This window comes from Myotis brandtii, unplaced genomic scaffold (genome assembly GCF_000412655.1).
Source record: "Myotis brandtii unplaced genomic scaffold, ASM41265v1 scaffold478, whole genome shotgun sequence".
NCBI classification, from domain to species: domain Eukaryota; kingdom Metazoa; phylum Chordata; class Mammalia; order Chiroptera; family Vespertilionidae; genus Myotis; species Myotis brandtii.
The window spans coordinates 569,851-583,463 of record NW_005368264.1 but is presented as its reverse complement, the minus strand read 5'-3'; the positions used below and the strand labels follow the sequence as shown (position 1 = coordinate 583,463).

General features: G+C 44.4%; 1 protein-coding gene across 1 annotated transcript in view; it reads left to right on the top strand.

Annotated features, from left to right (window-relative positions):
• The window catches only part of MROH2B (maestro heat-like repeat family member 2B), a 51,449-nt gene that overhangs the window by 26,907 nt on the left and 10,929 nt on the right, over positions 1-13,613 (top strand). Inside the window, exons 19-30 of the mRNA XM_005876002.1 lie at positions 750-866; positions 1,883-1,990; positions 2,494-2,646; positions 4,762-4,788; positions 5,510-5,629; positions 5,855-5,934; positions 7,405-7,540; positions 7,632-7,727; positions 8,017-8,106; positions 8,432-8,552; positions 10,585-10,682; positions 13,043-13,195. Coding sequence (XP_005876064.1) covers positions 750-866; positions 1,883-1,990; positions 2,494-2,646; positions 4,762-4,788; positions 5,510-5,629; positions 5,855-5,934; positions 7,405-7,540; positions 7,632-7,727; positions 8,017-8,106; positions 8,432-8,552; positions 10,585-10,682; positions 13,043-13,195 — 1,299 coding nt within the window. The remainder of the gene's footprint in view (positions 1-749; positions 867-1,882; positions 1,991-2,493; positions 2,647-4,761; positions 4,789-5,509; positions 5,630-5,854; positions 5,935-7,404; positions 7,541-7,631; positions 7,728-8,016; positions 8,107-8,431; positions 8,553-10,584; positions 10,683-13,042; positions 13,196-13,613) is intronic.

Genomic DNA, 13,613 nt, shown 5'->3' with positions numbered 1-13,613 from the left:
AAACCCAAGAAGCAGGGGGGGGGGGGGGGGGGGGGGGGGGGCGGGGGGGGGGGGGTGGGAACGAGCAGGGAGAGGTCAATGGGGGGAAAGGATTCATATGTAATACTTTAAACAATAAAGAATTTTTAAAAATAAAATAAATAGAGAAGTACAGAGGGGGAAAAAATAAAATAAAAAGAGGGAGGACTTGTTAGAGAAATGCTACCTTCTCTTCACCTCGCATTTGACCACATGTTACAGGGCCACAACTGTCTGAGAACAATGAGGAGCATAGTGTCTTCAAGATAGACATGCTCCTGACTGAAATCCAGAGGTTCTGTTCTAGAGAAGGGAGACGAATGACTACTGGAAGGCCGATTGCAGCCCCGCCCTAGCACTTAGCACATAGCTTGTGTCTTAGTTTCCACTGGGCCAGTTGTGTGAGGCTGGCTGTCAGAAAAGAATCCACTACAGTTTTAAAAACTTGGAGCTAAAAGAATGCTCAAAGGCGTGTTCTTTCATTCCTCTGTCTCCAACTGGCCTTTACCTAACCCTCCTCGTTATATGAATCCACTTACTTTCTGCTACTTGCTACTTATGCAGCTGTAGGCAAATTACTTACCCTGCCTGGAGTCTCAATACACTGACCAATGAAACAGAGTTGATACCCACCTCTGAGGGTTGTGGTGTTATGAGGGTTCCCTGGGATAAAGTATATTAAGTCATCCGAGTCTTGCTTAACATTCTTTTGCTTGTCCTTTGTTTTGCAGAAATTCCTTTGGAAGGCCTTGGGAACCACCTTAGCATCCTGCCAAGATACAAACTTTGTAAGCTCACAGATTAAGGAATTTCTGATTGCTCCCAACCAACTTGGGGATCAACGACAGGTGGGAGCCCTTTCTCTCAATTTCCTCTTATGACAATGACAGTTAATTCCATCTGGCAGTCTTATGATAATGTCTTACTTATCCAGAATTATCCAGCAATACAGTCAAAGTAGCCCAAAAGAATTTTTCAGGAAAATGGCACAACCCTGTTTAAATATCAGTGTTTCATTATTTAACCAGGTTTGTAAAAATCTTGAAAAATGAATTTTAATCATTTTTACTTAACAAGAGTAGCTTCGCTATATTTTGACATTGGCTTTATAACTTGAGTATGATCATAAACATCAAAACCATTGAGTTTACAAGCTGAAATTAATGTTATATACCAATGGTTTTCAACCTAGAGAGAATATCAGTATAACCTGGAGAGCTTTTGCAAAGCACTTTGACCTATTCCCTACCCTAGCCTAGGCTGGAGAGCATATATGAATGTGGAAGAACAAGAGGATGTGTATTTAAAAATAAATCCCCAGGTTAATAAGACCACCTAGTATAAAATAATTATTTGGTTGTGTTATATACTCTCCTCTCAGAAATTCCATGGTGTTTAGGTTTCTTTTTCCCATATTAAATGTCCACATACCACCAGGTCAGGGGACATGCTAAGGGTGTGGGATAAGTCCCCAGTTGGGATGAATATGAGAGGCAACTGATTGATGTTTCTCTCTCTCTCTCTCTCTCTCTCTCTTTCTCTCTCTCTCTCTCTCTCTCTCTCTCTCTCTCTCTCTCTCGCTTTTCCTCTCTAAAGTCAATGAACATATCCCCTTTTCTGTTTCTCTTTTCTTTGTAGCATGTATTGCCATCAAAATACTATATATTTACATTAACTGAATTTGTGTTTATCTAATATCACTTCACTTGGTTGTAAAATCCACAAGGACAAGGAGTTTTGCCTGTATCCTTTTACTTTTGCATGCCCAGGACCTAGAAAAGTGCCTGACACATAATTGATGCTCAATAAATATTTATTGAATAAGTGAATGGTTAAACTCCCAACATATCTTTTCTGATTTTAGGGAATAACATCTATTTTAGGATACTGTGCCGAGAACCACTTGGATATTGTCTTAAAAGTTCTGAAAACATTCCAAGATCGGGAAAAGCGTTTCATGAATCGATGTAAGGTAAAAGGAACACACACAGTCTTCTCCACAGCTTTTGGTCATATCATACTTGCTCCTATCCCCAAGTCTTTAGCCCAGGTCAGGACTGTGGAACAGCAGGCCCTGTAGCATGACCAGCTAGATAACAACACTACTCTATTTTCTGTCACTAATGCTGACCCAGAAGGCCCCAAGGAGCTCTGTGTGTGCCTAGGTTTGTCCCTACCAGCTGTTCAGGCCTCACAGACAGTTTCCATTGTGAATGCCCTGTTTCCCTGACGGAGATAAATTTCATAAGTAAACATTAACACAAGCCTCTCACAGGTAGCTCTAGTAAAGCCTGATATATCCACAGCACAATCCAGGGTGTTTAAATTTGGACAAGCAAGAGTACCCATTTTAGTCCGATTTTAATCATCCCAGGCTCGTTTCTTAGCCCCTACAGTCATCCGTAGGATTAGGAAAAGACATGAGAGAAAGGAAACTCCTTCAGTCAGATTTTTCATATTTCTCCTTGTCTTCAGGGTCTTTTTTGTGGGAAAAGGAGTCTGAGCAAGACTGATGTCATGGTGGTCTATGGGGCCGTGGCCCTCCATGCTCCCAAGGGTCAGCTCCTCACCAGGCTTGATCAAGACATCGTATCCCAAGTCCTGTTTCTCTATGGCCAATGCTGTCAGGTAACGACCCTGACAGGCTGCCTCAATTTCCAGGCTGGGGTTCCCAAACTTGGGGGGACTCAGTCCCTGGGAATCTTCATGCTCAAAGGAACAGGCCAAACCAAGGTAGGGTCTGATATGTTTGGAAGATGAGGATGTGTGGGAACAGAAAAGTTTACTGTGAAACAGGGCCAGGTAAATTACCTCTTTCCTATGATCTTTGGACATTCATGTCATACCACTCCCGTGATGCCTCCTAGATCAGTTGTACCCAAAGTGGTCTCACCTATTTTTGAACTTCAAACAATTACTCCCATTCTACTTCAGGACAGCTGGCTTATTAGTTCCGTTTAATAGCCTCTAAAGTATTACTAATAATAGTTGTTTAAACTTTTATATGGTAATATTTGTAGACCACATAAAACGGTGCTCACAAATAAATGCCATATGTGTACTTTTAAGTGAATAAAATATGTCACCCATCAACTACCCAATCCACCTCATGTTGTACTGTTTTCCCCTCCACATTCATCCCAGCCACCCAACCGTCCCTGGTGCTCCTCAAACATGCCAAGAGTGTTCTACTTCTAATGCAGAGCCACCGAACTGAGTTAGAATTCATCCCATTATTTCTGCCCCCAAAGCACTTTTTGTATCTTTCATAAAGTGCTTTCTGCATATTGTTAATTCAGTCCTTTTGCTGACTAGTCCCAAGTTGCCACCTAATAGTCACCTAGGGATCAAGTTTAAAGTAGCTTCCCAGACCCATTTTCCAGGCAGGTTGGTTCAGTCAGTCTGGGTAGAGTTTGGCATCTGTATTTTTTAAAGTTTTATGAATGATTCTTATCCACAGCCAGATTTGGGGAGCTTTCATTGACTATGTATCCATCTGCTTCTCCCATTAGATTGTTAGTACCTTGATGTTAGGGATTGTACCTTATGCTCCTTTATCTCCTCTTCTGTGCCCTCCACAAACCACCTGGCTGACATTTATGCATGCGTGAGTGTGGTAAGCATGGAACCATGGGGAGCTCATGATTTGTAGATGTAAGCAGATGCCAGTGGAAGGGCATATAGGGTCAAGATTCTCACGCCTCAGTTGCATGAGAACAGAGAACCTGTTGTAAATAGAAATCCCTAGTGGACCACGGTCTTCCGGGATGGATCACTAAACCTCTTTGTATAACATGATCCCCAAAAGATGGTTCTGACGGACCCAAAATTTGATACACAATGACAAGAACAGAAAACAGAACCAAAAAAAACCACAACATTTTATGTTACATTGGTTTTTAGTTCATCAGTGAGGAAAATTTTGATAAAAATGAAAGAGGAAAGGAATTAAAGATATTTTAGATAATGATGACTGTACATTTTCAAGGTACAATCAATTTTGCTATAACACACCATACACACTGACTAGTAAAAGAAACACCTCAGAGATGATGAGGAAAATGCGCTGAGGGGCACAACATGCAAAAAATCCATCAATGGCACATTTTTTAAAAAACAGCTACCTATTTTTTAATATATTTTTAAATAAATTTTTTCCTTGAAAAACACCTTAAGTCAATTATGACAGTTATGAAATATCATGGCATGGTGGCAAAGAAAGGTTATCTGAAATTTGATGGACCGTTGCAATGCCAGATTTGGATGGGGAGTGCCCATAACCCAATAAACCGAGGACGCAAACACAAAGCCCAACACCCACAACTACTCCCTCACGTACCCATCGCATGGGAACCAGTTCGCATTTTCAACGCAAACATTAGAGCAGAGCTGACTGTATCCAGCTCCAAGGTGAGCTGCCCTATCGCCTGTACCTGTCCTTTCAGGAGTTTTCACTGCTCTTCCTGCCAAGTGCCTTCCCCTATTTTCCTGCCCAAGTCTAGGACAGCCTCTTCCAACTGAGAAGCCTGAAACCTCTGTAGCATAGTTCCAGCTCACCCGAGGGACAGTTCCTGCCAGTGTACCAGGCCTCGCTTTGAAAAATGGGGGAGGAAGTGGGCGCTTTGGCAAGACCGGGGGTCCTGCTTCACTGTGTCCTTCAGGTTGAGGGGCGGGGCTTCTTGTTGGGGCGCCGAAACTCTCTCGCTGCTGCTCCAGTATCTGCTTTTGCCTTTGAATTTTCAGGTTCTGGGCATGTCTGTGATGAACAAGGTATGTGATATATTTGAACTTACATATTTGAACACAAATCATGCTCCCTGGAAGTGCAGTAAGCATAGGTGTCCTCTGGATTTGATTCCAGAGGAAAGGATCCCAATATAACTAATCAACCCGGTTCTGAAGCCAGGATCCCAGAGCCTAATCTAGGACAGAGCAAGTTGCCGTATTTGGTTACAAATGGTTTGGAAGTTGGGCTGCAAACTACAGCAGGGTCATTAGAACTGTGGGTTGTGACCCACCAGTAGATCATGAAATTCATTTAATAAATCACAACCAGCAACATTTTTGTACTTAAATAAATGAGAAATACATTGCATATAGTAATAACTATCCTAAAACTTTTATTTCAGATAGATGATGATGATAGATAGATAGATAGATAGATAGATAGATAGATAGATGATAGGTGTAGATATTGTGTGTGCAAATATTGGGTGGAATTCTAAACTGTTTCCTACTGTGATTTATGGTCAAAGAAGTTTGAAAGCCATTACTTTAGAGGAACTTCAATTTATGGGTCAGGTGGGGGTCAGGGGAGGAAGTGGAAATTGACCTGTTTTTCAATTTCCCTGCGTGTCCTGAGGTAGACACGGCAAAAGGAGCGGAGAGTCTCGCTCCTTCTGGGTACACGTTTCAACCCCAGGTCACACGTTTATAGAACCAGGAGAGCTGCCTAAGACCCCTGCTTGTACCTTGAATCGTTTTGCTTTAGGACATGGATCTGCAAATGAGTTTCACAAGAAGTATCACGGAGATTGGCATTGCTGTCCAGGATGCTGAGGATCAGGGGTTCAAGTTTTCCTACAAGGAGTTGCTGCTCGGTTACATGCTGGTGAGTCAGCAGAGAGGACTCAGGCAAGGCCCTGAGAAGTCCATTACCAAGGTTGCGGGGCTGTCTTCCTAAAAGTGGGTAAAACTGCCCAGTCCCAAGGAACAGACCTCGGCTGTATTTCTGCCCGAGGGCACCCACGGGTCTAGTGAGGTTGCAGCTGCGTCCGTGCTGAAGGGAAACTCCCTTGATCTTTTCTGAAACATTTCACCTCCTTGTTTGTGGCAGGACTTCATCAGGGACGAGCCCCTGGATTCCTTAGCTACCCCTGTTCGGTGGAAAGCCTTAATCGCCATCAGATACCTCAGGTAGAGAAATTTGTGCTGTTCTCACTGAAAAAATGGTTCCTCCCCCATGTCCTCCTTCTGGCTTATAGATCAGTGCAGACTCCAGGGCACCCTCCCCAAAACGAACACAGTTCCTCAGGGAGTTATTTCAAACAGGGCCCTTTTCTCTCTCCAGAGTTGCCAAACTGACAGATTGGTCACTTGATGCTGACAGAGAGAAGGGCTGCTTAGAGGAGTCGGATGTATTGATATATGAAGACTGAAATTTTGTGCAAAATGACATTTTTCTTCCTAGATCTTGACCTGTAGTAAAATTTTAATCTTCCCATTAAAAAAAATTGTGAAAGCCTTAATCAATTCTAGTTGGTTAGTAACAATAAGCCTGAAGAAGAAAATAATGTTAAGCACATTTTTAAAATAGCATTCCCCCCCTGCAGTATAAGAAATTCAAGTTCACTGTTAAAACTTGGAAACCATAGAAAGTTTTAAAAAACAATAAAATTACCCCTATTTTTATTTTATTATTTTATTATTATTTATTTATTCATTTGCCTAATGGCCCTGGCTAAGACTTCTAGTACCATGTTAAATAGAAGCAGCATCCTATTTGCTCCTGATCTTAGAGGGAAAGTTTCCAGTTTTTCACCCTTGAGTATGATGTTACCTGCAGGCTTTTTATATATGGCTTTTATTATGTTGATGTAACAAAAATCATTTTTTTTTTCTTCTATGTGGGATGGTTGATCTTGAGGCTGCAGGGAGCAAGCTGGCTCCAGACTTCTCCAAGTCCACGTTTCTTTGCCTCCAATTCTTACGTGTCCAAAGACAGGGACCCACAGACACACCTTTGTAGGAGAATACAGAAATCATTTTTAATAGCCTCCTAATAGCTTATTATTTAGATGTGCCTTATATTACTTAACCAACCTCCTCTTGCTATTTTTGACTGTGGCCTGTTTTTAAGAACTACAAATAATATTTTGGTGAACACCTTTATGCAAAAAGTGTTCTCTGAACTTCTAATGATAAAAGTTGACAATTTGATTTAATAAATATGATTAAGTGTCATCCTTGTATCAGGCACTGAGCTGGGTTCAAAAAGGACAGTAATAAACAAAATATGGCCTTGCCCTGGAAGGGTTTTAGCCTCCCGGGAAAGCAGATACAAAGCACACCTATGGGATGTCTCAAACGTGTGGGAAGAGGCGAGATAAGGGAAGGCACAGGTTGCCATGTTTACAGAGAGGAGGGAAATCTGAAGACAGCTCACATACATAAACCTTGAATATGAGTAAGAATTAACTAGGTTCTGGAACAGTGTTGTGAAGTAGAAATATAATGCAAGTCACAGGTATCATTTAAAATTTTCTAGTAGCCACTTTTAAGAGTACAAAGAAACAAGTTCAATTGATTTTCATCATGTTCTTATTTAATCCAATATATTCAGTTATATGATCATTTTAACATGTATTCACGTGGCTCTCACTCCAGTAAACTGAAACCTCGGCTCTCACTGAATGACAATCTGAACATTCTGGAAGAGAACATCCGGAGGCTGCTGCCCCTTCCGCCTCTGGAAAGTCTCAGAAATGAGGGCGAGACAGACAAAGACAAGGAGCACATCATTGTACGTGGGGTGAGGCCCGGGTGGAAGGAAGAGCCCAGTGGGGCCTTGCCCTTTCGCCTCGGCCTCACCTCCCACTCACCTTGGATTTCAGTTTCTCTACGAACGGTCCATGGATGCTCTAGGAAAGCTGCTGCGGACCATGATGTGGGACAATGTGCGAGCCGAAGACTGCCAGGAAATGTTTAATGTGAGTAGGGCCACTGCTCAGACTGATCCCCAGGCCCCCTAATCTGTGCACCGGTGCACCTCTCAACCTGGACCTCCTCCTCCTCGCAGGGAGACGTCCAGCCCAACCCACTCAACCCCAAGTGGAGGGCCCATTCTGTGGTTCTGTTATCCTGTCCACTCAGCAATAGTGTGCAGGGTGGTCAGCCCCTGTCGCAGCAGAGGCTGGCGGGGGAGGGGGAGAGAGAGAGAATGCGAATGCATGGATCAGCAGGACACTATGGAAAGGATGCTTATCCTTTGACCAACAGCTTCTCCGAATGTGGCTTGTTTCACAAAAAGAGTGGGAAAGAGAAAGAGCCTTCCAGATCACCGCCAAAGTGCTGACCAACGACGTGGAGGTGAGTCCCGCCTGGAATGAGTAGGTTTAATTGCTTGCTAACAGCAGGGATCTCCGAGGCCCCTAAAACCCAAACCTCCCCAAAACGGTCTCCAGTCCCTGACGGAGTGCTTTCCGGGGTGGCAAGCCCACAGGACCAGCCACGTGGTTATCTGTGTGCTGCTTGCTTACTTTCCACCGCCCTGAGAGGGTAAGTCCAATATCCCCTTTCATTCTAAGGACCAGCAGGGAGGAATCAAGGGACTTACTCTCTCTCTCCAGTGTTGGGAATGTCCGGAGGCATTATCCAGCCACCCCATCACCTTGGGGGCCCCTTTGTCCTGCAGGCACCGGAGAACTTTAAAATCAGCTCGCTGCTCGGCCTTCTGGCCCCGCACTCCTGTGACACCCTGCCCTCCATCCGCCAGGCCGCAGCCAGCTCGGCCATTGCTCTGTTCTATATACAAGGTGAGCGAAAGACAAATGGAGAGAAAAATACTTGCTTTCTTCCCAGTTTTCCTCTTTGTACATCTGTTGCTCTGCTCCTTCTTCTCTCTTTCTCCCTCTCTCTTTCCCTCACTCCCTCAGTTCAGCCATTTCTGAGTTCTAATACCCTAATTATGTCACAGCTCGGCCATTGCTCTGTTCTATATACAAGGTGAGCGAAAGACAAATGGAGAGAAAAATACTTGCTTTCTTCCCAGTTTTCCTCTTTGTACATCTGTTGCTCTGCTCCTTCTTCTCTCTTTCTCCCTCTCTCTTTCCCTCACTCCCTCAGTTCAGCCATTTCTGAGTTCTAATACCCTAATTATGTCACAGAATTTGCCTCTTGGGTCTTTCTTCCTCCGTGGTTCTATTATTCTTTTTTAGAAATAAAGATAATGACACCAAAGCATCTTAAGGAGCCATGAAAGTGGGTGGAATGTTTGAGAGTATCCCTCACATGGTCTCCCAGGAGGAAGTGATGCTTTCATCCTGTTTCTCTAGGAGAGAATTTGGGGAAGGTTTCCCAGTTCGCATCTCAGGCCCTTGGTCCACTCTCTGAGTCCATGTGAATAACTGGCAATGTCAGTCAATGTAAGGAATTTAAAACCCCAGTGTCGGGCGGAACCCAGCAATCAGGGCCCCTGTCCAAGCTACATCGGTGGGTGTTTTGTGGAGCACAGCCCTGCAGTGGGTGTGCTCAGCTGTGTGTAGGCCAGGGAGGCCAGGCACACTGGTCTCAGTTCAGTGCCATCCACCTTTAGTTCACTCTCGCAGGCACTCGGGAACTATTTCCCCAACACTTTCCCAGGTGTCAAGCACTGTTCTGATGCTGGAGACGCAGAGATATTACAAGTCAAAAGCTGGGATTTGGTGGGAGGGGATGGGTGAGGGCACAGTCAGTCAAAAAGAAAAAAAAAACCCAGCAGAAACAGAATAGGTATGAAAGTCCCTTGGAACGTGGGAGGATAATTCATTAAGTATATATGCTCTTACCAAGCCAGAAAAAAAAATGAACTAAGGAAGTGCAAGGGAAGAAAGGAATTTAAATTCTATAATCGTTCTACCTATTCTTCCTCCAGCCCCCTTTATTTCCCTGAAACTTGCAAAGTTCAGGTCTTCAAACACTCTTTGTTAAGAAGAAATCCCATAATCTGTTGTTCACTTTAACTCTCTTTCTTGATTGATCAAATGAGCATGGTAGAGAGAAAGAACATGAGTATTAATTAAACACCTACTAGACACCAGTAACAAGTGTGATACTAAATTAAATACCCACTTGATACTCATGGATGCTGCTCAGTCAGTTTTGAGATGAGGGATCCGGGGTTAAAAATGTACCAGCAGCTTGGACCGCTGATCTCGTCGGGGTGGGCTTTGAGCCCAGGTCTGCGTGACTCCAAAGTCTGTGAGTTTTGCTGGATGGGTGGCCTTCCACAGAATCATTCAGGTGTGTGTTTCCACAACTACCATTCATTCAAACAGCAAACTATTTAGGTCTACTTCTATAAACTGAGATCAACAAGCACCTACTCAGTGCTGACGTTCCCATTGCACTAGCTTCCTGTTCCCCCCACAGCAGCTCACCACGGAATGGAAGTCCAACATAGTCAGCAGCATGGTAGGGTAGTAAGAGCCTGGGCTTCAGTGTCAGTGTCAGACAGACCGGGGCACAAGTTCTGACTTCCCTATTTTTACTCACCGTCATGTGGCCAAATGGCTTCATATCTCTGCCTCAGCTTTCTCATCTGCAAGATGGGGACAATAGCAGGAGGGTCTACCTCAGATGACCTTTCTGAGTAACAAATGAGATCACTGTATGCGAGTATTTAACAAGGTGCCTGGCAGGTAGAAACTACTCAATATGTGTCTGTTCTTATGCTCACTGTCTCATCGGGCAGTGTGTTTGTTGAAAGTGTCCAGCAGCTGAATTCGTGTCTCATCACAATCTAGCCAACCTCCGCCATGTCTATCAAGTCTTTGACCTGCTACCTGTGTCTCCTGTGGTTGGTTTTAGGTGCTCACCTGGAAGCGGAAAGACTGCAGGGATGGCAGGAAGGCCTGCAATCTGATGACGTGCAGGTCCAGCTCAAGATTTCTTCTAAAATAGCAAAGGTAATAGACATGGAGGACTGACCAACGGCTGTAAAGACGATTCCAGATTGACTTTCAAATGAGTAAGCTGTGTACAGCTCACTACCAAAGAGGGCAGCAGCATAGCCATTCAAGTAGAATGAAAGACCTTTGTCCTGTTGTTTATGAACTCTGGGTTGACATGTGTACAGCTGAGGCCTGCTACTGCTCATTTCATGCTCTGGGAAACCTTGTCAATCAAGCGGCCCTCTCCAGGCTGAGGGAGGCAGTGGATGGAGTACAAGGAATGAGGGCTATAGAGTTGATCAGGTATATTCTGTGTGCACTGCTCAAAGCTCAGAATTCTCAACTTCAAAATAATGACCTAACCTACTTCTCAGAGATGTTGTGAGGACTGGTTGATCAATTCATTCATTTATGCAATCATTCCTTTACTCACCTAATATGCCCTGGGCACCTACCATATGCCAGACTTTGTCCTAAGCTCTAAGCACAGAAAAAGACAAAATGCCTGCCTTCATTGAGCTTGCATCCCAGTAGATGGAGTCCGGCAAGTAAATATCAGGTCAGGTAGTGATCACTGAGAAAAATAAAGTCCAGTAAAGAAAGGGTAATCCCTTAGAGAAGGTCACCCTGAAAGCGGGAAGCATGCAGACATCTGGAAAGAACATTCCAGGCAGAGGGAAAACAGCAAGTGCAAACGCACTGCCCTGGAGAAAGACGTAGATAATGAGATCCGAGAGATAGTCCGGGCTGATCCAGGAACCTTGCAGGCCTTGTTAAGGACTTTGGCTTTTACTGCGACTGAAATGTAAAGCCAGCAGAGGGTTTTGAGTGGAAGAGTCGGACCCACTGCCTACCATTGTGCCAGTTGTGAAAAATGCACAAGTGCACCCCCCCGCCCCCCGTGTGAGGCGGCATCACTCCTAAAGTAGACATTGTAGAGTTGTATGTATTATGGCAATTAGCCCCAGATGTCAGTGAAGGGTCCAAAAAAGTCCATCAGAATAAAGGACAGAACACCTTTACCTCATTTGCAAAAACCTTTTATGGACTAGTGATGGTTCTGTGAGGGGGAACATGACTGCATGTATGTTTCTGAAGGGTCATCTGGCTGCTATGTTTAGATTAGAACATAGGCTGGCAAGAGCGAAATTGTGCCAGTTGTGAAAAACTTTGGAGGAAACTACAAGAATCTAGGTGTGAGATTAGGAGACTTGGACTAAGGAGGCAGAAGTGGTGACAACAAGAAAGTGATCAGAATATGGGAGAAAAGCAAAATGGGGACCTGGGGGGGACATATGTCACATGGCTAAGAATGTTTGAAGCATGATAGGTACTCAACAACATGAGTTTCCTTCCTTCCTTTCTTTGTAAACCAACACCCATCACAATGTGATTTTTTTTAAAAAAAAAAAAAGGAGAAGAAGAAGAAGAAAGAAAAAAGATGGCCATTGAGCTTGGACCCCAAGCAAGCATTTGGTGCTACATAGAACAGGCTAGTCTAGCCCTCTGATGTGGGAACCATGATAACTCACAAACTGGGAGACACACTGCTCATGAAAAGGAACCTTTTCCTCTCAAGGATGGTCCTACCAAACATCACCAGGCCGTGTAATAGAGGGGAAGCCGGTTGTGAAGAGGAATGTGCTCATACCTACAGATTCATGATTATGACCACGTGGTTAGTTAAAGCCCTAGATAACGCTCCTGGAATTCATTCAGACCGCTCGCTTTTCACACACGCACTCACCCTCACACACTGCTATCAACCAGCTTCCTGTGTAGTTCTTGTAGAGATCAAAACTGCAAAGTTTCAATTTTCTTGACCTTTTGTTGACTACTCTTAATATTGAGACTGGGAAGAGCAAAACGCAGGGCTCATAAGAGTTCAGACTCTGCGTGTGTATGGAGGCACCTGGTGTTCAGCATGGCACTGAGTATACAGTGATAGATTTTCCTGCACTCTCAAGTCTTAGCTATTCTTTGGCAGATGTGAGACTTACTTCTGTGCTATATGAAATGTGTGTGAAGTACTGCGAATCATATAAATTACTATGTAAGCATTATGCGTCGTTTTTCCCTTATGAAATATACTATATCACTTTAGTTTGGAGAGAAAATTGCATCAGCAGACCTGGGATGGTGTAAACTGACAAAAAAGGCAACTCCAGGGAAAGTTTGCTTAGAGGCCAAAGGTCATGTCTATGTCCTATTTTAGTATTTTCCCTGGTGTCTAAGGCCCCAGTCTTATGCTCACTGTTTGCCACGCCCATCGGTCTCCAATATCCCAGGACAAGGAGTAACTGCACGTGGTGGGTGCCCGGGTTTGAAGCGAGGTGGTGGCTAGCGTGTGTTTCTCCGGTTGTGCGTATCCTCAGGTTGTGAGTAAGCTCATCCCGAGTGGAGAGATTCTCATGTTCCTGGAGGAGACCCTGGATGGTCTGGAGACCCTCAGCGGCCCCTGTGCCACGGCCTGCGGCCTGTGGATGGTCGCCGCCCTGAAGGAGCAGGGAGCTGCCTTGGAAGATCAGGTACACTGATGCCTTTTCCCACCGGCTCCGCTTTGCCTTTGGAAATCGCTGTATATCCTGTGAGACCCAGACCAGATGTCCCTCCAAAGCGACGCCAGTTACTCCTGGATGCCCCCGTCAGTCCTGTGTACCTCTCGCAAACCATCGGCCGTACACTGGCTCGCGCACAAGCCTTTGAGTACATGCCCAACAGCCTTTAGCAGACACCCCTTTCTTTGGAGAGAGTTCTGCATCGTATCCACTTCGGGTAAATTTCTCATGGCGCTTAGCTTCGCACAGCACCTGGCCAAAAGCAGCCTTTCGCTAAATTGATTTAAGGAAAAAGACCCAGCGCATCAACAATTCTCCTGAATAAGAGAAAGGCCATGTGTAGACTCGATGATCATTTTTAACATCTTTTATAATTCACCAACCACCG